Source organism: Falco naumanni, chromosome 5 (assembly GCF_017639655.2).
Source record: "Falco naumanni isolate bFalNau1 chromosome 5, bFalNau1.pat, whole genome shotgun sequence".
NCBI lineage: Eukaryota > Metazoa > Chordata > Aves > Falconiformes > Falconidae > Falco > Falco naumanni.
Window position 1 is genome coordinate 78,123,701 of NC_054058.1, and position 21,510 is coordinate 78,145,210.

General features: G+C 66.3%; 4 protein-coding genes across 4 annotated transcripts in view; 2 read left to right on the forward strand and 2 right to left on the reverse strand.

The window, feature by feature from the left end:
• The window catches only part of LOC121089388, a 2,406-nt gene extending 2,081 nt beyond the window's left edge, over positions 1-325 (forward strand). Inside the window, exon 3 of the mRNA XM_040596591.1 lies at positions 209-325. Coding sequence (XP_040452525.1) covers positions 209-325 — 117 coding nt within the window. The remainder of the gene's footprint in view (positions 1-208) is intronic.
• A 5,349-nt stretch (positions 326-5,674) lies between these two features.
• Positions 5,675-10,000, reverse strand: EMC10 (ER membrane protein complex subunit 10). The gene is made up of 7 exons (XM_040594151.1): positions 9,881-10,000; positions 8,755-8,838; positions 8,535-8,647; positions 8,341-8,445; positions 7,013-7,194; positions 6,352-6,445; positions 5,675-5,875 (listed from the first exon to the last, which is right to left on the reverse strand). The coding sequence occupies exons 1-7, from the start codon at positions 9,969-9,971 to the stop codon at positions 5,693-5,695; spliced, it is 852 nt and encodes a 283-aa protein (XP_040450085.1). The 5' UTR covers positions 9,972-10,000; the 3' UTR covers positions 5,675-5,692.
• A 121-nt stretch (positions 10,001-10,121) lies between these two features.
• Positions 10,122-11,442, forward strand: LOC121088302 (protein FAM71E1-like). The gene is made up of 3 exons (XM_040594158.1): positions 10,122-10,327; positions 10,916-11,058; positions 11,137-11,442. The coding sequence occupies exons 1-3, from the start codon at positions 10,244-10,246 to the stop codon at positions 11,423-11,425; spliced, it is 516 nt and encodes a 171-aa protein (XP_040450092.1). The 5' UTR covers positions 10,122-10,243; the 3' UTR covers positions 11,426-11,442.
• Positions 11,443-11,759: 317 nt separating this feature from the next.
• Positions 11,760-21,510, reverse strand: part of MYBPC2 (myosin binding protein C2) — a 28,700-nt gene continuing 18,949 nt past the window's right edge. The window contains 11 exon segments of the mRNA XM_040596593.1: positions 11,760-11,811; positions 12,116-12,147; positions 12,404-12,590; positions 12,825-12,911; positions 12,913-12,962; positions 13,801-13,960; positions 14,539-14,667; positions 14,669-14,679; positions 19,808-20,000; positions 20,914-21,002; positions 21,117-21,284. Coding sequence (XP_040452527.1) covers positions 12,137-12,147; positions 12,404-12,590; positions 12,825-12,911; positions 12,913-12,962; positions 13,801-13,960; positions 14,539-14,667; positions 14,669-14,679; positions 19,808-20,000; positions 20,914-21,002; positions 21,117-21,284 — 1,085 coding nt within the window. The 3' untranslated portion in view covers positions 11,760-11,811; positions 12,116-12,136.

Sequence of the window (21,510 nt, forward strand, 5' to 3'; positions counted from 1 at the left end):
CACCCCTGGGGGCAGGGACCCCCAGCATCGGGACCCCCAGCACCCCTGGGGGCAGGCAGCACCACAGTGGGGACCCCCCCCAGTACCCCTGGGGCAGGGACCCCCACAGCGGGGACCCCCACATCACCCCCAGGATGGGGACCTCCAGCCACCCTGAGGGCAGGGACCCCCAAGATTGGGACCCTGAGGTCATACACACCCATAATAGGGACCCCCAGTGCCCCTGGGGGCAGAGATCCTCATGATGGGGACCCCCACATCACCCCCAGGATGGGGAGCCCCAGCACCCCTGGGGGTAGAGACCCCCACATCACCCCCAGGATAGGGACCCCCAGCACCCCTGGGTTCAGCACCCCCCCCATGGGGACCCCCAGCACCCGTGGGGTCACCAACCTGCCTCATCTTTTTGGAGACCCCCCCCTTTTTTGGGAGGACCCCCAACATTTCTGGGAGTCCCCCCCTCCCTTTGTAACCCCACCCATACCCTTAGGCCCCCCCCTCAATTCCGCTCTGCTGCCCCCCATTTTTGCCCCCCCCCCCCGCCCCCGTATTTTGGGGACCCCACCCCAAAACAATGTTCGGGGGGGTCCCCCCGCTCACCGTCTGGTGCAGGTCGGGGATGCCGATGCGGAAGACCATCATGCTGAAGTGGGTGTCGTCGGGGGCTGGGGGGGGGCGGGGGGGTCCTCGTGCTCGGGGGGGGCCGGGGTTGGCGCCAGGGGGACCCTCGCGGGAGCTCCCCGAATCCGAGTCGCCCTCAGGGTACTCGGAGCCCCGACCCTCCTCCTCCTCGCTGGAGGCCGGCGTGCGCGGCATGCTGCCACCATCACAAGGCTGGGGGGGGGTCGGGAGAGATGGGTGACCTCCCTGGCCACCCCCAGCACCCCCCTGGCACCCCCAGGCTCGCACGCGTGTGGGCACGCTTGCACACGTATGTGCGGGCATGGGGTGGTGCAAGAGTCTGGTGCATCATCACACGGTTGGGGTGGGGGGGGAAGGGGGGGTGACCCCCCTCCAGCACCCCCAGAGCCCCCCTGGAACCCACAGACCCGCACATGCATGTACATATTTGCACATGTATGTACATGCATATAATAGCAAATGGGTGTGCAAGAGTGTGGTGCACCATCACATGGCTGGGAGAAGGGCAAGGGGGGGTGCCCCTCCCTCAGCTCCCCCCAGCACCAGCAGAGACCCCCCAGCACCCACAGGCCTGCACACGCATGTCCATGTTTGCACATGTATGTACATACATGTGATGGCACAGGGGTGTGCAAGGGTGTGGTGCACCATCACACGGCTGGGGCGGGGGGGCAAGGGTGGGTGACACCCCCCCCGAGCCCCCCAGCACCCCCAGAGCCCCCCAGCACCTCCATACTTGCACATGTATGTACACGCTTGCACACACGTGTGTGCACAAGCCTTTGCTACCCTAGCACAGGGCTGGGGGTGCAGCACCCACATGCTTGCATACGAGCGTGCACGAGCTCCCTGCACCAACACACGGTGCCCCCCCGCCTACACGCGCTCATGCACGCACAGTGGGGCTGTGCCCTTGCACACGCGTGTGCCAAGCCCCCCCCCGGGGGGAGGGGCACCCGCAGCCACCCGCCCCCTGTGCAAGCCCTCGCGCGCCCCTCGCACGCTCGTGCACACGCCAGCCTGGGCCGGGTCAGGCTATTTTTAGCGGGCGGCCTTGAAGTGGGGCACGTCCTGGGGGGGACGCGGGGACACACGCGGGGACACGCGGGGACACGCCAGCCCCAGATCGGCGCGTGACATTGGGGGCCCTTGAACCAGTTGTGGCAGGGCCGGGGGGGGGCAGGGAGTTGGCGTGAGCACGCGTGTGCAAGCATGTGCAGACAGGTAACACGGGTGGGCCTCGGGGACATGCATGTGCAAGTGTGTGTGCATGTGGGAGCACATGTGCGCACCATGAGCATGCATGTGCAATCATGTATGCATGGGGAGCATACACAAGTGGCAGGAGCACGTGTGTACAAGCGTGCATGCACAAGGAGCACAGTAGTGCACCTAGAACACGCATGTGTGCATGGGGAGCAGGTGTGTGGGAGCCTGTATGTGAACACAGACCATGTGTGCACTGGAAGCACATGTGTGCAAGCTTGTGTGCATGTGGAAGCATGTGTGTGCAAGCATATATGCACGGGGAGCATGCACAGGCAGCAGGAGCACATGTGTGCAAGCGTGCATGCACAGGGAGCATGCTTGTGCACCTGGAACACACGTGTGTAAGCATGTGTGCATGGGGAGCAGGCATGTGGGAACCTGTATGTGTACATAGAGCACGCGTGCACTGGAAGCACGTGTGTGCAGGGGGAGCATGTGTGTGCAAGTGTGGGTGCACGGGGAGCACATGTGTGGGAACATGCGTGTCCACAGGGGGCACACACGTGCAAGACTGTGTGTGGGGAGCAGGCGTGTAGGTGCATGGGAAACGTGTGCTTGCACGAGAACACACGTGCACATGTGGAGCACACGTGTGGGGTTTCTGCGTTCAAGGAGGCGCGCATGCGTGGGAGCGTGTGCATGCACGGTGGGCATACGTGGGGGAGCACGTATGCACAGAGGCATGAGCTGTGTGTGCACATGTGTGCAAGCATGTACACACATGGGGAGCACGCATGCACAACAGGCCTTAGCACAAGCATGCAAGCCTGCCTGGGGTGCACATGTGTGCACACACACAAGGTGACGCACGCGCGTGGCGTGTCAGAGCCCGTGGAGGCCAGGCCGCGCGTGCCTGCACCAGCAGTTGACCGATGTGCAAGGCACAAGCGCGTGCAAAGGTGCCGCAGCCACGGGGCCGTGCATGGGGGCATCGCACACATGCCTGGGGGCTTTGCACAGGTGCTCATAGTGGCTTTGCACGCACAGTCAGCGGCTACAAACACTCCCCCCGGGCCCTCGTGCACCAGGAGCCCTCGTGCAACACGGGGAGCCCTCGTGCAACACCCAGCCCCGCTTCGGCCCGTTGGCTCCCAGAGTCCTTTGCTGTTGCCATGGCAACCGTCAGGCACTGCCAGGCGGGGGGGGGGGCACACAGGCGTCCGCCACACGTGTGCACGCCTCGGCCCTCCCGCACACGCCTGTTCACGCGCACCCGTCTCCTTGTGCAAGATGCCTCTTCCCCCCGCCACGCCGGGTGACACGTGTGTCCTCATGTTGCACACGCATCCCCTCGTGCACTGCCAAGGCTTTCACACTCCTTCAGCGGGTGCCCGTGTTTGCACGCGCCTCTTGCACACTCACACCCCTCCCCCATGCACACACCTATGGTTGCATGTGCCTTTGGCCTACGTGCACCCAATGGCACGCGCCCCCCATGCCTTGCATGCCCCCCCGCGCATGCCCACACCCCGTGCACGTGGATGCACACGGCTCCCGCACACGCTTGTGCTCACATGCCCCATGCACGCCTGCACACGCGTGTGCCCGAAGACGGGAGCAGGTGCCGGCAGTCCCATGGGTGGGGGTGAGGGGGGGGTGAGGGGGCATCGAAATGAGGCCAAACGAGGCCAAACGAGGTCACGGGTCCCATGTGGTGCTGCTTGCACACGTGTGTGCAACGCCTGCCCTCCTGAGTGCCTGGCACACGTGGGGGGACACATATGTGTTGCACGTGTGGCTGAGTGGGCGGGCGCTGGGGAGCTCGCACACACGTGTGCAGCACACACGTGTCCCCAAGGGTGGCCGCCGGTGGGCACACACGTGTGCACATGCCGTCACACGCCCACAGCCAGTGTGGCAGGGCCCCACCTGCCATGGCACACGTATCACCACGGCACACCCCTCCCTTGCACAATCCCCCCCCCCCCCAACTGCACGGAGCTCCCTGGTGCTCCATGTGTTGCACGGCCCCTTGCACGAGCCCACCCCCTCGCGCCTCGCACGTGGCATGGCCCCTTGCACAAGCCCATCCCCATTGCACTCAGCTCCCTGGTGCATTGCACAGCTGCACGCCCCCCCCCTTGCACACACCCCCCTTTGCACGTGTCTCCCTGGTGCATTGCACACCCTCTTCCTCGACCCCCCCCCGCACGCCCCTCCCCGGTGCATTGCACGCCCCCCCCTTGCACGCCCACCCCCTTGCACACCTCTCCCCGGTGCATTGCACGGCCCCCCCGCCTTGCACGCCCACCCCCTTGCACACCTCTTCCCGGTGCATTGCACGCCCCCTCCCCCGTGCCTTGCACGCCCGGCCGGCCCCGTTGCACCCGCACCCCCATCGCGCGCCCCTCCCCGTGCCTTGCACGCCCGGTCCACGGATCACCCCCCCCCCATCCCCGTGCCTTGCACGCCCCCGGTGCGCTGCCACTCCCCGTTCCACCGACAGACCCCCCGATGCATTGCACGGCCCCGTCACCCCCCCTCATGCATTGCACGGCCCCGCTACCCCCCGCCCCTTATTGCACGGCCCCGTTAAACCGACAACCTCCCCCCCCCCCCCCCCCGTGCATTGCACGGCGCCGTTACCCCCCGCCCCCATTGCACGGCGCCGTTATACCGACCCCGTTACATCGACCCCCACCCCCACTGCACCGACCCCGTTACACCGACTCCCCCCTCACTGCACGGTCCCGTTACAGCGACCCACCCTCATTGCACGGCGCCGCTGCCCCCCCCATTGCACCGACCCCATTACACCGCCACCCCCGTGCACCGCCCGGCCCCGCTGACAGCGACCCCTCCCCCGTGCCGGCCCCGGAGGCCCCCCGGCCCCCGGGCGGTACCTGCCGGCGGTGCCGGGCGCGGCGGGGGCGGCCCCGGGCAGCGGCCGAGCGGAGCCCCCGGCGCGGCGGAGCGGCGCGTCCCGGCCCCGCCCACCCGGCGGCCGCCTCCGCCAGGCCCCGCCCACCGGCCCCGCCCACCTGCCGCGCCCCGCCCACCGATGCTGCCAGGCCCCGCCCCCTCTGTGTAACCCAGCCCATCTGCAAGCCGCGCCCCCCTCCGCAGCGCTCCGCCCACCGGCACCGCTAAGCCACGCCCCCTCCGCAGAGCCCCGCCAAGCCCCGCCCCCCGCCCGACACACATCGGTGCTAAGCCCCGCCCCCTCCGCATCACCACGCCCACATACACTGCTAAGCCACGCCTCTCCGTATTGCCCCGCCCACATTACTGCCGCTAAGATACGCCCCTATAAACCAGCCTGCCGCTAGGCCACACCCCCGCCCACTGCTGCAGCTAAACCACGCCCCCTTCACGCAACACGCCCATCTCTAAAACCCGCCTATCTCTAACTCCCGCCCTTCTGCATAGCTCCGCCCACAAGTAGCGATAAACCACGCCCCTCCGCATGAATCGCCACCGCTAAGCCCCGCCCATCCATGTAACTCATCCCACCGCAGCACCCCGCCTCCAACCAACGCTAAATCCCGCCCCTCCACACAATGCTCACTGCTAAGCCCCGCCCCTTCCGCATTGCTCCACCCACCACCCAACCCAGCCCATCGCTCAGCCCCGCCCCCATACAACCCCACCCACCAGCAAGCCCCGCCCCCTCACAGAACCTCACCCACCGCCCGGCACGCTCCGCCCACTCCACCCCCCCAGCCACTCACAGCTCTCCAGACCCCCTGCAGGCCACGCCCCCTCCCAGGAAGCCCCTCCCCCTCCCCCCAATGACCCCCACAGACAAGCAGCAAGAGGGGGGGAAGGGTCACACACGGGTTTATTGGTGCCGCCCCCCCCCCACCTCAAGGTGGGATTCAGGGGGGAGGGGGGGGGGGTGGGGGGTGGGTCTCACCTGCCCCCTGCGCCCCCCCCACCCCCCGTGCCCCCCCCTTGCCCCCCCCCCTGCATCGGGGGCTCCGGACATCATGAGGAAGAGGACGATGGGGATGATGTACATCCACTGCGGGGAAAAAGGGGGGGGGTGTGTCACCCCCAAATACACCCCCCTCCCTGCTGACCCCCCCCCAGGGGAAAATGGGGGAGGGGCGGGAGGAGTGGGGGGCCCAGGAGCAGTTTGGGAGGGCCAAGGGCTGGTTTGGGAGGAGTTGGGGGGACCAAGAGGGATTGGGGGGCCCAGGAGGGGTTGAGGGGGGCAGGAGGGGCTGGGGGGGGGGGGGGGGGGGGCAAGGGCTGGTTTGGGGGCAGTTGGGGGGGCCAGGAGGGCTCAGGGGGAGGTTGTGGGGGGGGGGCTCGGGGGGGGCGTGAAGGGGTTTTGGGGGTCTCGGGGGTTTTGAGGGGCGGGGGGGCTCGGGGGGATTTTGGGTGGCTGGTGGGGGCTCGGCGGGGGGGTTGGGGTTCTGGAGGGGGTCTGGGGGGGTTTGGGGGTTGGGGGGAGCTCTGGGTTTTTTTGGGGGGGGTCTCGGGGGGGCCGCTCACGTATTTGGCGAAGAAGGATTTCTGCTCCTGGGGGTTCTTGGCGCGCTGCGCCTGCTCCTGCTCCAGGTGCCGGATGAAGGCGGCTGTCTCAGGGCTGGGGGGGGGGGGGCAAGGGGGGGTCACACACCCTCAACACACCCCCCTGCATGGGGCACCCCCAGTGCCCCCCACCCCCACCCCCAGGCAGCCCCCCCCCAAACCCAAAACTGAAACAGCCCCCTACACTGCCACACACACAGTGCCCATGGGGGCCCTCCCTCAACCTCACTCCCCCCCCAGCGCCCATGGGCCCCTCAAATGTCCCCCCCAGGGCCATCATGTCCCCTGTCATGTAGGGACACCCCCCACCCCCCCCAGCATCACCCCATCCCCTGGTGCCCCCCCACCCCTCAGTGTCCCTATGTCACCCCTCTATGGCCACCGTGACCCGCCCGGGTGTGGGGGAGCTCCCCGTTAATGTGTACCCCCCGTGTACCCCCCCCTTGTCCCCCCCCCATGTGGTGGTGGGCAAGGGGCTGCCGCAGGGCCACCGAGGTGTTGAAGAGCTCCAGGTCCACGTCCCCCCGTGTCCCCCCCATGTCCCTCCCCATGTCCCACCGTGTCCCCCCCCATGTCCCCATTTCCCACCATGTCCCCACATCCCCCGTGTCCCCCCACTCACGTGGCGGCGGGCAGGGGCTGCCGCAGGGCCACTGAGGTGTTGAAGAGCTCCAGGTCCACGTCCTCCACCTCGGCGCCGCGGCAGGTCCCCGGCACGGCCACCACCCCCAGGGCCACCACGTTACCGGCCACGTCCATGTGCACTGTCAGCTGGTCCGAGAGGTGGGACTCCACCAGGGCGCACTGCAGGGGGGACACGGGGGGAACACGGCGGGGAGACACAGGTTATGGAGCGATGGGGGGCACCGGGGGGGACACAGGGGACAGAGGGGGACACGGGTTATGGAGTGATGGGGGGCACTGGGGGGGACACAGGGGACAAGGGATGCGGGGAAACACCGGAGGGGGAGGGCACCAAGGGGGAGAGAGGGGACAGAGGGGGACAAGGGACACGGGGGACACGGGCTATGGAGTGATGGGGGGCACCAGTGGGGGACACAGGGGACGGAGACAAAGGACACATGGGGGGGGGCACCAAGGGGGACAGAGGGGGCACAAGGGACATGGGCAGACAAGGGACAAGGGGGGGGGGCACGGGTTAGGGAGTGATGGGGGGCACTGGGGGGGGACAGACAACATGCAGAGGGGAGACAATGACATGCGGGAACACGGGGTGGGCACCAAGGGGGACAGAGGGGGCACGACAATGGGCAGGGGTTATGGAGGGACAGGGGGCACCAGGAGGGGACACGGGGGGCACTGGGGGGACAAGGGACATGGATTATGGAGGGACAGGGGGCACACAGGGGGTCATGGGGGGGGGACACAGGGGACACAGGGGGACAAGGGACAGGGGTTATGGAGGGACAAGGAGCACCAGGAGGGGACACAGGGGGCACCGGGGGGGACACGGGGACACACACAGGGGGTCATGGGGAACACACACGTCATGGAGGGGACAAGCAACATGGGGGGACAAGGGACAGGGGGCACTGGGGGGGACACACAGGGGGCACGGAGGGGAACAAGGGACATAGGGGGACAAGGGACATGGATTATGGAGGGACAGGGGGTCACAGCGGGGGATGACAGGGGGTCATGGCAGGGACAAGTGACATGAGGGGACAGGGGTTATGGAGGGACAGGGGGCACTGTGGGGGACATGGGGGGCACCGTGGCGGACATGGGGGGCACCAGGGCTCATGTTGGGGGGGGCGGGGCACAGGGGCTTATGGAGAGGGTGGGCACAGGGGGTGATGGGGTGACATAGGACAGGGGACACACCCAAGCTAACAGAGGGCACTGAGGGGACACAGGGGGGCCAAGAATGGGATGTGGGGGGTGGGGGGTGCTGGGGGTCCCGGGGAGCACCCCCTCCCCCCCACTCACCGCCCGGACAAAGGAGGTGACGTACTCGGCCCTGCTCTCCTCCCCGGGGGCCGGGGGCTTGCGGGGGATCCTCACCCGGTACAGCCCATCCCGGGCTGCCACCTCCTGCAGGGGGACACAGGGACAGTGTCACGGTGTTACCCCCCACAGAGCCCCCCCCCAACCCCCCCCCCACGCCCCCCCCCCCCACTGACCCGCAGGTGGTTACGCTCGTCCTCGCTGAGCTGCTTCTGGGTGAGCGTCAGCGTGGGCTCAGCACCGGGGGTCCAGGCCAGCACCCCCCGCTTGCGGAACCGTGGGCTGTCATCTGGGGAGGGGGACACACATGGGTGGCAGTGTGCCCCTCCCCCAATGTCACCCACCCCCCCTCCCCCAGCGTCACCCCCTGCCTCGCTACGGTGGCCCCAGACTCACCCAGCTCGAAGGAGTGCTCCAGGGTCAAGGTGAGCCCGCAGGTCTCGGTGTCACCGGGCTGGGGGGGGCCAACAAGGGGGGACACTGAAGGGAGAGGGGTCAGCACCCCCCAGTGGGGACCCCAGGGTGGGGGTGACACCCCCAGGCAGGGGTCCCAGGTGTCCAGGATGGGGACACCCCCCCGCAAGACAAGGAACCCAGGTGTCCAGGATGGGACCCCCCCCCCTAAACAAGGGACCCAGGTGTCCAGGACAAGGACACCCCCCTCATGAATATTAATAAGTCAACCAAGACTTGTGTCCACCCTCATGAATATTAATGAGCCTACCCGAGGTAGGGCTGGCAGTAGCAGAAGCCCTCCAGTGTAAAGATTGGTGCTGCCCCCCCAGCTGCCAGTTTTAATAATCACCCTGTTGTGAATATTAATGAGCTTCTAAGTAATAACAAATATGCTTATTAATATTAATGAAATATTAATCAGTAATAGCCCCCTACCCGTGAGTATTAATGAGCTGCCGGTGCGTACAGGCAAACTTTTCACCAGCATCACATGTAAGGAGCAGCGCCCGCCCTCTCATGAGCATTAATGAGTGATCATAGTGAATATTAATTACCGATATGCAAAAACCCCCCCCCCCAAAAACCAAAACCAACCCCCCCAGTCATTAATATTAATGAGCTGCCACTTGGTAGCACCCGCCTTGTCCTAGGTAGAAGCTGCTGTGGGGCGGCACCCGCCCCTCCTGAATATTAATGAGCTGTCACTAGACAAACCCAGCTCCTTCATTAACGTTAATGAGCTACCAATTAAGAGAACCCACCCTTCGTCAATATTAATGAGCTGTCCTGCACACCGCCCGCCCCTTCATGAATATTAACCAGCGTCTCAGGGCAGCACCCAACCAGCGCGGGGATGCACCCGCCCTTCATGAATATTAACGCCCACACGCCACGCCCCCTTATTAATATTAACGATCCGCCTCACGGCAGGGCCCCCCGGCGCCCCCGCAGCCCGGCCCCTCCCCCCCCCCCCGCAGCCCGGCCCCTCCCCCCCCCCCCGCAGCCCGGGCCCCTCTCGCAGCCCAACCCCCACCTCCGGCTCCCCCGCCCCCCCCAGCACGTTTACCCGCAGCCCGGGGCCCCCCCCGGCAGCTCCCGCCGCCGCCCAGCGCCGCCGCGGCCCCCAGCAGCGCCAGCAGCAGCGCCGGGGCCGCCATCTTGGCCGCGCAGGGCACGACGGGGAGGCGGCGGGGCCAGGGGGAAGGGGGCGTGTCCAGCGCGGGAAGGGGGCGGGGCTGCCGCGCGCCCTTCCCGCCCGCCGCGGCGCGGTGCGCGAGGCCGCGGGCGCCATCTTGAGGCGTCTCGGCGCCATCTTGAGCGGCGGCAGCGTCGCCTCCCCGGGGCCTCCCCGAGTCCTCCCGGGGCCTCCGGGTTCTCCTTCGGGGCCCCTCGGCCCTCCCCCGTCTGCCCCCCGGGCTCCTGAGGCGGTATGGGCCGGCTGCGGCACTGCCTGGCCCAGGGGGAGTACGGGCAGCTGCGTGACTGCCCGCTCTTCGAGAGCGACTTCATGCAGGTGAGGGGAGGCCCTGCGGAGCCACCCGCGTGTGGTGCCTCAGCCATGGCCCCATGTCCCACTCAGCCTGTGGTCCCTCAGCCACGGCCCCGTGTCCCCCACCTGTCCCCTCAGCCCTGGCACTGTCCCCCCTCGGCCTGTGTCCCCTCAGCCACAGCCTCACGTTCCCCCCCGCCTCTGTCTCCTCAGCCCTGGCCCTGTGTGTGTCCCAGCCTGTGTCCCCTCAGCCACAGCCCTGTGTCCCCTCTGGCCTGTGTCCCCCACCTGTCCTGTCAGCCACAGTCCCGTGTGTCCCCCCCAACCTGTGTTCCCTCAGCCCTGGTCCTGTGTCCCCTACCTGTCCCCTCAACCACAGCCCCATGTCCCCCTGGCCTGTGTCCCCCCCTGCTCTGTGTCCCCTCAGCCCTCTCCCCCCCCCCCCCCCAAGCCTGTCCCCTCATCCATGGCCCCCAACCCCTCTCCTCAGCCCTGTTCCCCCCTGCAAGACACCCCACTGCCCCCCTTGCTCCCTCCCACCTCTTCCTCTACGACAGCCCCGTGACCCCCCCAGCCTGGTCCCCCCCCACAACCACATCCCTGTCCCCGCAGGTGACATGGAGTGGCGAGGTGGTCAGCCGGGTGACAGTGGGCATCGCCGCCACCAGCCCCCTCCTCCCACTCCCCGACCTCATGCTGCTGGCACGGCCGGTGCCAGCGTCCCCCCCTGACACTGAGGAGCTCCAGCTGTTCAGGTGAGCCCCCCTTACACCCCCCCCGGCACCCCAATGCTGTGACACCCCCTGACAGCCATATTTCCCCCCCCCTGCCAGGCTGTTGCCGCTGTCCTGTGTCCGTCTGTCCCTGCACAGCCACCGGTGTCACCAGCTGCGGGCACGGCTGGCCACCGGCCGAACCTTCTACCTCCAGCTCCTGGCGCCTCCCCGACACCTCCAGCGCCTCTTCGCCTGCTGGATCCGGCTCCTCTTCCTCCTCCGGGACCCTGGTGGGTGCCCCCCGGGACCCCCATCCCCTCAGGGACTCCCTGGGGCGGTGGGGGACCCCCGGGACCCCTCTGGGGACAGGGAGGAGCCGGGAGAGGCAGTGCCTGCCCCCCAATAAACGTGGAAGGGGGATGATGTTGCCCCTCCCATGATGCGACCTGGCCCCCCAGCAAGAACAGAGGGACATCGGGGTGGGTGGGTGGGTGGGTGGGGGGGGGCACAGAGGGTGGGTCACCCCACTCTTCACCCCCCTCCCCCAGCTCAGGGACCCCCAGGCAGGACAGATGCCCCCCCCTTGTCCCCTCTGCCAGCTTAGGGACCCCTGTGACCCCCCATGTCCATCAGTAGCCCCCCAGAAAGGACAGACGGACACAGGAGGGCACAGCCAGCATGTCACCCCCAACGCAGGGACCCCCCGAAAGGACAGACGGACACAGCTGGGTGCAGCCAGGAGCTGGGGGCTCTTTATTCCTGGGGGGGCACCTCTGCCCACCTCCTCTGGCCCTGGGGGGGGGGGGGGGAGGGAAGGTGTCACAGTGGGTGCTGTGTCCAAAGTTAGGCACACACACTTCTCAAGATAATCCCCCCAGTAAAGCACGCGCCCCTCAAAATTAAGCATACCCCCCCCAAATAAAACACCCACCCCAAATTAAACACCCGTCCGATGAAATACAGCCCCCCCCCCCGACGAAATATGACCCCCCCAGTTAAACGCAGGCACTTCGAATTAAACACCCACCGCCGCGATGAGACATTCCCCAGTCAAGCTCCCGCCGCCCCCCAGCACTGCCCCCCCCATCCCACTCACCATCCTGCTTCGCCTTTGCCTTCACTGGGGCACTGTGCAGGAAGAGAAATGTTGGGGGGGGGGGGGGGTTTGCTGGTTGTCCCCCCAAGATCCTGGGGTGCCCCCCAGGTACTAGGGACCCCCCTGCCCCCCCCTATCTCCGGCTTGTGCTCTGCAAGTGCCTCCGCCAGATCACTGACACCACCGCTGCCTCCCTCCGAGACCCTGGGGTGCTGCCCCCAGACCCCAGGGATCACCCCCCGGGTATCGGGGACCCCCCCCCAGGTATCGGGGACCCCCCCCCCGTACCCCGTATCTCCAGCTTGCACTCGGTGAGGGCCTCCCCCAGCTCATTGACGGCCCGGCAGCCGTAGATGCCCCCGTCGAAGGGTCCGGGCTTGCGGATGTGGAGGGTCAGGACCCCCTGGCTGTGCCGGGCCAGGAACCGGGGGTCCTCCCCGATGGCCACCTGGTTCTTCAGCCACACCACCTTGGGCTGGGGGGGACACGGGGTTAGGGACCCCCAAATGCACCCGAAAGCCCCCCCAACACCTTGTGCCTCAGCCACTCCATGGGGGGGGGACGACGACCACACGCCGTTAGGGACCCCCAAATGCACCCCAGAGCCCCCCCAACACCTTGTGCCTCAGCCACACCAGCTTGGGCTGGGGGGGCAGTGTTAGGGGTACCCCCCCCCACCCCCTGGATCCCCATTTGCCCCCCCCCCCACCTTGGGGTGCCCCCGCACGGCGCAGTTGAGGGCGGTGGTGTAGCCAGCCACCGCGCTGCGGTCCACCAGCGGGGTCAGGAACTGGGGGGGCCGAGCGGAAGTCATGCTCCTGGAACTCGGGGGGCTTCAGCGTCAGGCCTGGGGGGTACACACACACATCCTCGGTTGGGGACCCCCCCGGACACCCCCAAAATGCTTTGGGGACCCAGGCGTCCAGGAATGGGGGGGGGGGGGGGGCGAGGGAACTGGTGGTCCCTGTGGCAGCTCCCCCTTATTGGGCTCACAGAGATGAGGGGGCAGGCAGCACCCCCAAAATGCCAAGGGGACCCACGTGTGTGAGGGCGCCCCCCCCCAACCCTGTGGGGACCCACGTGTCTGGGGGCGCCCCCCAATCCTGCGGGGACCCACGTGTCTGGGGCACCCCCCCCAACCCTGCGGGGACCCACGTGTCTGGGGCGCCCCCCCCCCAACCCTGAGGGGACCCACGTGTCTGGGGGCGCCCCCCAATCCTGAGGGGACCCACGTGTCTGGGGTGCCCCCCCCAACCCTGAGGGGACCCACGTGTCTGGGGTGCCCCCCCCCCAATCCTGAGGGGACCCAGCCATCCAGGCAGCCCCCCACAAATGGGGGGGGACCCACATACCTGAGGTGCCCCCCAGAACCCTGAAGGACTCCAGCCATCCAAGCGGCCCCTCACAACCCGGGTGGGGACACCCACATGTCTGGGGTGCCCCCCGCCCCCAAAACCCTGAGGGGACCCACATGTCTGAGCTGCCCCCACAACCAGGAGGGGACCCACACATCCAGGCAGCCCCCCCAAACTAGCAGAGGATCCACGCTAGAGCGCATCTGGGCCGCCCCCCACCACAAGCAGCCCCCCAACTTCATGCCAAAGCAGGCCCAGGTGCCTGGGCCCCCCCAACCCCCCTCCCCCAACCCCCCCCCCCCCAGCCCGTGCCCCCCCGCCGTGGGGGACCTGCTTTGGGGATGCGGGCGGTGTTGGTGGAGAGCCCGGGGGTCTCGCTCAGGCCGCACTGGTTCTCGCTGTACACCCGGAACAGGTACTCGTTCCCCATCACCAGCTCCGACACCGTGCACCGGGGCAGCCGGTTGTGCTCGTACACCGTGAACCACTCCTGGGGGGAGGCACGGGGGGCGGGGGGGGGGGCTGCCGGGGGGCTGGGGGGGCAGCCGGGAGGCTGGGGGGGCAGGTAGGGGCTCTTGGGGGACATGAGAGCAGGCAGCTGTGCTCGTACGCCGTAAACCATTCCGGGGGGGGGGGGGCAGCTGGGGGGGGGCTCTTGTGGGGCTGGGGGGGGCTCTTAGGGGGCAGCCAGGGACTTTTTGGGGCAGCAAAAAAGTCTGGGGGATGGGGATGGGCTCTTGGGGGGGTAGGCAGGGGGTCTGGGGGGGCAGCCAGGAAGCTGGGGGGCAGCGAGGAGGTCTGAGGGGCTGGCAGGGGGGGTCTGGGGGGGCAGGTAGTGACTCGGGGGGGGGGCAGGGGGTCTGGGGGGGCAGGTAGTGACTCGGGGGGGGGCAGGGGGTCTGGGGGGGCAGGTAGTGACTCGGGGGGGGGCAGGGGGTCTGGGGGGGCAGGCAGGGGCTCTTGGGGGGCAGGGGGTCTGGGGGGGCAGGTAGTGACTCTGGGGGGGGGGCAGGGGGTCTGGGGGGGCAGCGGGGGGAGGTCCAGGGCCAGCAGCCCCCTGCCCCTCACCATGGTTCTCTTGTCGGCCTTCTGCACGGTGTAGCCGGTGATGTCGGAGTTGCCGTCGTCCTGGGGGGGCTCCCACTCCAGCAGCGCGTTGAACCCCCAAACCTCCTTCACCTGCACCCCGCGGGGGGGGGCCCGGCCGCTCTGCGGGCAGCCGTCACCCAGCGCGCCCCGGAGCACCCCCTGGCCCCCCCAAACGCCCCTAAATGCACCCCCCAACCCCCCCCCCCCCGCTCCCCCAAACACCACCCGAACACCCCCTGAAACCCAGGCCCAGCGCTCCCAGTGCTGCCAGTACACCGGTCCCAGCACTCCCATTGCTCAATGACACGCAACGGGATGACCTCCATGTTCTCAACCTCCCTCACACCACACGGTGCCAGCCCAGCTCCCCCATCCCAGTGCTCCCAGTGCTCCCAGTGCCCATTGATGACACGCAATGGGATGACCTCCTCATTCACCTGCCTCGCACCAGCCCAGCTCCCCCATCCCAGTGTTCCCAGTGCTCCCAGTACACCAGTCCCAGCACTCCCTGTGCTCCCAGTACACCCAGTCCCAGTGCTCCTTGTGCTCCCAGTGCTCATCGACATGCAATGGGATGACCTCCATGTTCTCGACCTGCCTCGCACCACATGGTTCGGGCCCAGCTCCCTCATCCCAGTGCTCCCAGTACACCCAGTCCCAGTGCTCCCAGTACACCCACTCCCAGTACTTCCAGTGCTCCTAGTGCCCACTGATGACACGCAATGGGATGACCTCCATGTTCTCAGCCTACCTCACACCACACGGTGCTGGCCCAGCTCCCCCATCCCAGTGCTCCCAGTACACCAGTCCCAGCACTCCCAGTGCTCCCAGTGCCCATTGATGACACGCAATGGGATGACCTCCTCATTCACCTGCCTCGCACCAGCCGCGCTCCCCCATCCCAGTGTTCCCAGTGCTCCTAGTACACCAGTCCCAGCACTCCCTGTGCTCCCAGTACACCCAGTCCCAGTGCTCCCAGTACACCAGTCCCAGCACTCCCTGTGCTCCCAGTACACCCAGTCCCAGTGCTCCTTGTGCTCCCAGTGCTCATTGACATGCAATGGGATGACCTCCATGTTCTCGACCTGCCTCGCACCACATGGTTCGGGCCCAGCTCCCTCATCCCAGTGCTCCCAGTACACCCAGTCCCAGTGCTCCCAGTACACCCACTCCCAGTACTTCCAGTGCTCCTAGTGCCCACTGATGACACGCAATGGGATGACCTCCATGTTCTCAGCCTACCTCACACCACCCGGTGCTGGCCCAGCTCCCCCATCCCAGTGCTCCCAGTACACCAGTCCCAGCACTCCCAGTGCTCCCAGTGCCCATTGATGACACGCAATGGGATGACCTCCTCATTCACCTGCCTCGCACCAGCCGCGCTCCCCCATCCCAGTGTTCCCAGTGCTCCTAGTACACCAGTCCCAGCACTCCCCGTGCTCCCAGTACACCCAGTCCCAGTGCTCCCAGTACACCAGTCCCAGTACTCCCAGTGCCCATTGACACGCAACGGGATGACCTCCACGTTCTCAACCTCCCTCACACCACACTGCACCGGCCCAGCTCCCCCATCCCAGTAGTCCCAGTCCACCCAGTCCACCCAGTCCCAGTACTCCCAGTGCTCCCAGTACACCAGTCCCAGTACTCCCAGTGCCCATTGACACGCAACGGGATGACCTCCACGTCCTCGACCTGCCTCGCACCACACGGTGCCAGCCCAGCTCCCCCATCCCAGTGCTCCCAGTACACCAGTCCCAGCACTCCCAGTGCTCCCAGTGCCCATTGATGACACGCAATGGGATGACCTCCTCATTCACCTGCCTCGCACCAGCCGCGCTCCCCCCATCCCAGTGTTCCCAGTGCTCCTAGTACACCAGTCCCAGCACTCCCTGTGCTCCCAGTACACCCAGTCCCAGTGCTCCCAGTACACCAGTCCCAGCACTCCCAGTGCTCCCAGTACACCCAGTCCCAGTGCTCCTTGTGCTCCCAGTGCTCATTGACATGCAATGGGATGACCTCCATGTTCTCGACCTGCCTCGCACCACATGGTTCGGGCCCAGCTCCCTCATCCCAGTGCTCCCAGTACACCCAGTCCCAGTGCTCCCAGTACACCCACTCCCAGTACTTCCAGTGCTCCTAGTGCCCACTGATGACACGCAATGGGATGACCTCCATGTTCTCAGCCTACCTCACACCACACGGTGCTGGCCCAGCTCCCCCATCCCAGTGCTCCCAGTACACCAGTCCCAGCACTCCCAGTGCTCCCAGTGCCCATTGATGACACGCAATGGGATGACCTCCTCATTCACCTGCCTCGCACCAGCCGCGCTCCCCCCATCCCAGTGTTCCCAGTGCTCCTAGTACACCAGTCCCAGCACTCCCTGTGCTCCCAGTACACCCAGTCCCAGTGCTCCCAGTACACCAGTCCCAGCACTCCCTGTGCTCCCAGTACACCCAGTCCCAGTGCTCCTTGTGCTCCCAGTGCTCATTGACATGCAATGGGATGACCTCCATGTTCTCGACCTGCCTCGCACCACATGGTTCGGGCCCAGCTCCCTCATCCCAGTGCTCCCAGTACACCCAGTCCCAGTGCTCCCAGTACACCCACTCCCAGTACTTCCAGTGCTCCTAGTGCCCACTGATGACACGCAATGGGATGACCTCCATGTTCTCAGCCTACCTCACACCACACGGTGCTGGCCCAGCTCCCCCATCCCAGTGCTCCCAGTACACCAGTCCCAGCACTCCCAGTGCTCCCAGTGCCCATTGATGACACGCAATGGGATGACCTCCTCATTCACCTGCCTCGCACCAGCCGCGCTCCCCCATCCCAGTGTTCCCAGTGCTCCTAGTACACCAGTCCCAGCACTCCCCGTGCTCCCAGTACACCCAGTCCCAGTGCTCCCAGTACACCAGTCCCAGTACTCCCAGTGCCCATTGACACGCAACGGGATGACCTCCACGTTCTCAACCTCCCTCACACCACACTGCACCGGCCCAGCTCCCCCATCCCAGTAGTCCCAGTCCACCCAGTCCACCCAGTCCCAGTACTCCCAGTGCTCCCAGTACACCAGTCCCAGTACTCCCAGTGCCCATTGACACGCAACGGGATGACCTCCACGTCCTCGACCTGCCTCGCACCACACGGTGCCAGCCCAGCTCCCCCATCCCAGTGCTCCCAGTACACCAGTCCCAGCACTCCCAGTGCTCCCAGTGCCCATTGATGACACGCAATGGGATGACCTCCTCATTCACCTGCCTCGCACCAGCCGCGCTCCCCCATCCCAGTGTTCCCAGTGCTCCTAGTACACCAGTCCCCAGCACTCCCTGTGCTCCCAGTACACCCAGTCCCAGTGCTCCCAGTACACCAGTCCCAGCACTCCCAGTGCTCCCAGTACACCCAGTCCCAGTGCTCCTTGTGCTCCCAGTGCTCATCGACATGCAATGGGATGACCTCCATGTTCTCGACCTGCCTCGCACCACATGGTTCGGGCCCAGCTCCCTCATCCCAGTGCTCCCAGTACACCCAGTCCCAGTGCTCCCAGTACACCCACTCCCAGTACTTCCAGTGCTCCTAGTGCCCACTGATGACACGCAATGGGATGACCTCCATGTTCTCAGCCTACCTCACACCACACGGTGCTGGCCCAGCTCCCCCATCCCAGTGCTCCCAGTACACCAGTCCCAGCACTCCCAGTGCTCCCAGTGCCCATTGATGACACGCAATGGGATGACCTCCTCATTCACCTGCCTCGCACCAGCCGTGCTCCCCCATCCCAGTGTTCCCAGTGCTCCTAGTACACCAGTCCCAGCACTCCCCGTGCTCCCAGTACACCCAGTCCCCAGTGCTCCCAGTACACCAGTCCCAGTACTCCCAGTGCCCATTGACACGCAACGGGATGACCTCCACGTTCTCAACCTCCCTCACACCACACTGCACCGGCCCAGCTCCCCCATCCCAGTAGTCCCAGTCCACCCAGTCCACCCAGTCCCAGTACTCCCAGTCCTCCCAGTCCACCAGTCCCAGTACTCCCAGTGCCCATTGACACGCAACGGGATGACCTCCACGTCCTCGACCTGCCTCGCACCACACGGTGCCAGCCCAGCTCCCCCATCCCAGTGCTCCCAGTACACCAGTCCCAGCACTCCCAGTGCTCCCAGTGCCCATTGATGACACGCAATGGGATGACCTCCTCATTCACCTGCCTCGCACCAGCCCAGCTCCCCCATCCCAGTGTTCCCAGTGCTCCTAGTACACCAGTCCCAGCACTCCCTGTGCTCCCAGTACACCCAGTCCCAGTGCTCCCAGTACACCAGTCCCAGCACTCCCAGTGCTCCCAGTACACCCAGTCCCAGTGCTCCTTGTGCTCCCAGTGCTCATCGACATGCAATGGGATGACCTCCATGTTCTCGACCTGCCTCGCACCACATGGTTCGGGCCCAGCTCCCTCATCCCAGTGCTCCCAGTACACCCAGTCCCAGTGCTCCCAGTACACCCACTCCCAGTACTTCCAGTGCTCCTAGTGCCCACTGATGACACGCAATGGGATGACCTCCATGTTCTCAGCCTACCTCACACCACACAGTGCTGGCCCAGCTCCCCCATCCCAGTGCTCCCAGTACACCAGTCCCAGCACTCCCAGTGCTCCCAGTGCTCATTGATGACACGCAATGGGATGACCTCCTCATTCACCTGCCTCGCACCAGCCGCGCTCCCCCATCCCAGTGTTCCCAGTACACCAGTCCCAGCACTCCCCGTGCTCCCAGTACACCCAGTCCCAGTGCTCCCAGTACACCAGTCCCAGTACTCCCAGTGCCCATTGACACGCAACGGGATGACCTCCACGTTCTCAACCTCCCTCACACCACACTGCACCGGCCCAGCTCCCCCATCCCAGTAGTCCCAGTCCACCCAGTCCACCCAGTCCCAGTACTCCCAGTGCTCCCAGTCCACCAGTCCCAGTACTCCCAGTGCCCATTGACACGCAACGGGATGACCTCCACGTCCTCGACCTGCCTCGCACCACACGGTGCAGGCCCAGCTCCCCCATCCCAGTAGTCCCAGTCCACCCAGTCCACCCAGTGCTCCCAGTCCACCAGTCCCAGTCCTCCCAGTGCCCATTGACACGCAACGGGATGACCTCCACGTCCTCGACCTGCCTCGCACCACACGGTGCAGGCCCGGCTCCCCCATCCCAGTGCTCCCAGTGCTCCCAGTGCCCCTGGTGCAGCCCCCGGGGGCGCCCACCGATGATGCGAAGGCGCATGGTGGCCGTGTCCTCCATGTTCTCAATCTGCAGGCGCAGCTGGTACTCTCCCGAGTGGTGCCGTGCGGCCGCGCGAATGAAGAAGACGGTGTCGGTGTCGGAGTTGCGGATGTGGATGTCCTCCCTCAGCGCCTGCCCCTCTTTGGTCCACGTCACCTGCGGCCGCGGCTTCCCCTGACGGTGGGACACGCGTCAGTGGGGCCCATGGCATGTGGGGCTGCCCTAGAGCGCGGCGGGGCTGTGGGTGAGCGATCCCTATGGAGCTGGGGGGCTGGCGCGGGGCCCCATAGTGCTACAGGACTGGTGGCTGCCCCTACGGTGTCACGGGGCTGTGAGCTCTCCCTATAGCACTGGGGGGCTGTTGGCTTCCCACCATATAGCCCTATAGCGCCGTGGGGCTGTGACCCTCCCCTATAGCACCATATGTTTCCCCTATAGGGCCGTGGGGCTGTGACCTTCCCCTATAGCACCGTGGGGCTGTGACCTTCCCCTGTAGCACTATATGTTTCCCCTATAGCGCCGTGGGGCTGTGACCTTCCCCTATAGCACCATATGTTTCCCCTATAGTGCCGTGGGGCTGTGACCTTCCCCTATAGCACCATATGTTTCCCCTATAGTGCCGTGGGGCTGTGACCTTCCCCTATAGCACCATATGTTTCCCCTATAGCGCCATGGGGCTGTGACCCTCCCCTATAGTACCATATGTTTCCCCTATAGGGCCGTGGGGCTGTGACCTTCCCCTACAGCACCATATGTTTCCCCTATAGCGCCATGGGGCTGTGACCTTCCCCTATAGTACCATATGTTTCCCCTATAGGGCCGTGGGGCTGTGACCTTCCCCTATAGCACCATATGTTTCCCCTATAGCGCCATGGGGCTGTGACCTTCCCCTATAGCACCATATGTTTCCCCTATAGGGCTGTGGGGCTGTGACCTTCCCCTACAGCACCATATGTTTCCCCTATAGCGCCATGGGGCTGTGACCTTCCCCTATAGTACCATATGTTTCCCCTATAGGGCCGTGGGGCTGTGACCTTCCCCTATAGCGCCACAGCCCCCCCCGTGGGGCAGCCCCCTCCCCCCTCACCTGGAAGGGGATGACGAGGTTGACCTGTTCTCCCACCTTCCTGACGTAGGTCTGCCGCAGCTGCCGGGGCAGGCGGATTTTGGGGCGCTCTGGGAGGGGACACAGAATGGATGGAGAGGAGCCGTGGGGCAGGGGGAAGCCCTTGGGGGGGGGGGGGGCTCCCCCCCGCTCCACGGCCCCGCCCCACACCCATGGGCACCCACCCACGATCTCGCGGATGGTGACGGGCTGGGCCAGCGTGGCCGGGGGGCTTTTGCCGGCGATGTTGACCCCGATGACACGGAAAAGCAGTTTCTCCCCCGTGGGCAGCCCCCGCACGGTGAAGCCGCAGCGCTCGACCAGCTCCGTGTTGGCTGGGACCCACTCGTCCGCTGGGGGGGCGGCGGGCCGAGGTTGGGGGGCACATGGGGTGGGGGGCAAGGGGTGGTTTGGGGGGCAGGGAGTCGGGTAGGGGGCAAGGGGTGGGGTAGGACTGGGGGCAAGGGTTAGGGTGCTGTGGGGTGGGGGGCGAGGGTTGAGGCAGGGTGGGGGGCAAGGATTGGGGTGCTGCGGGGCGGGGGGCAAGGGTTGAGGGGGTGTGGGGCTGGGGGTGAGGGC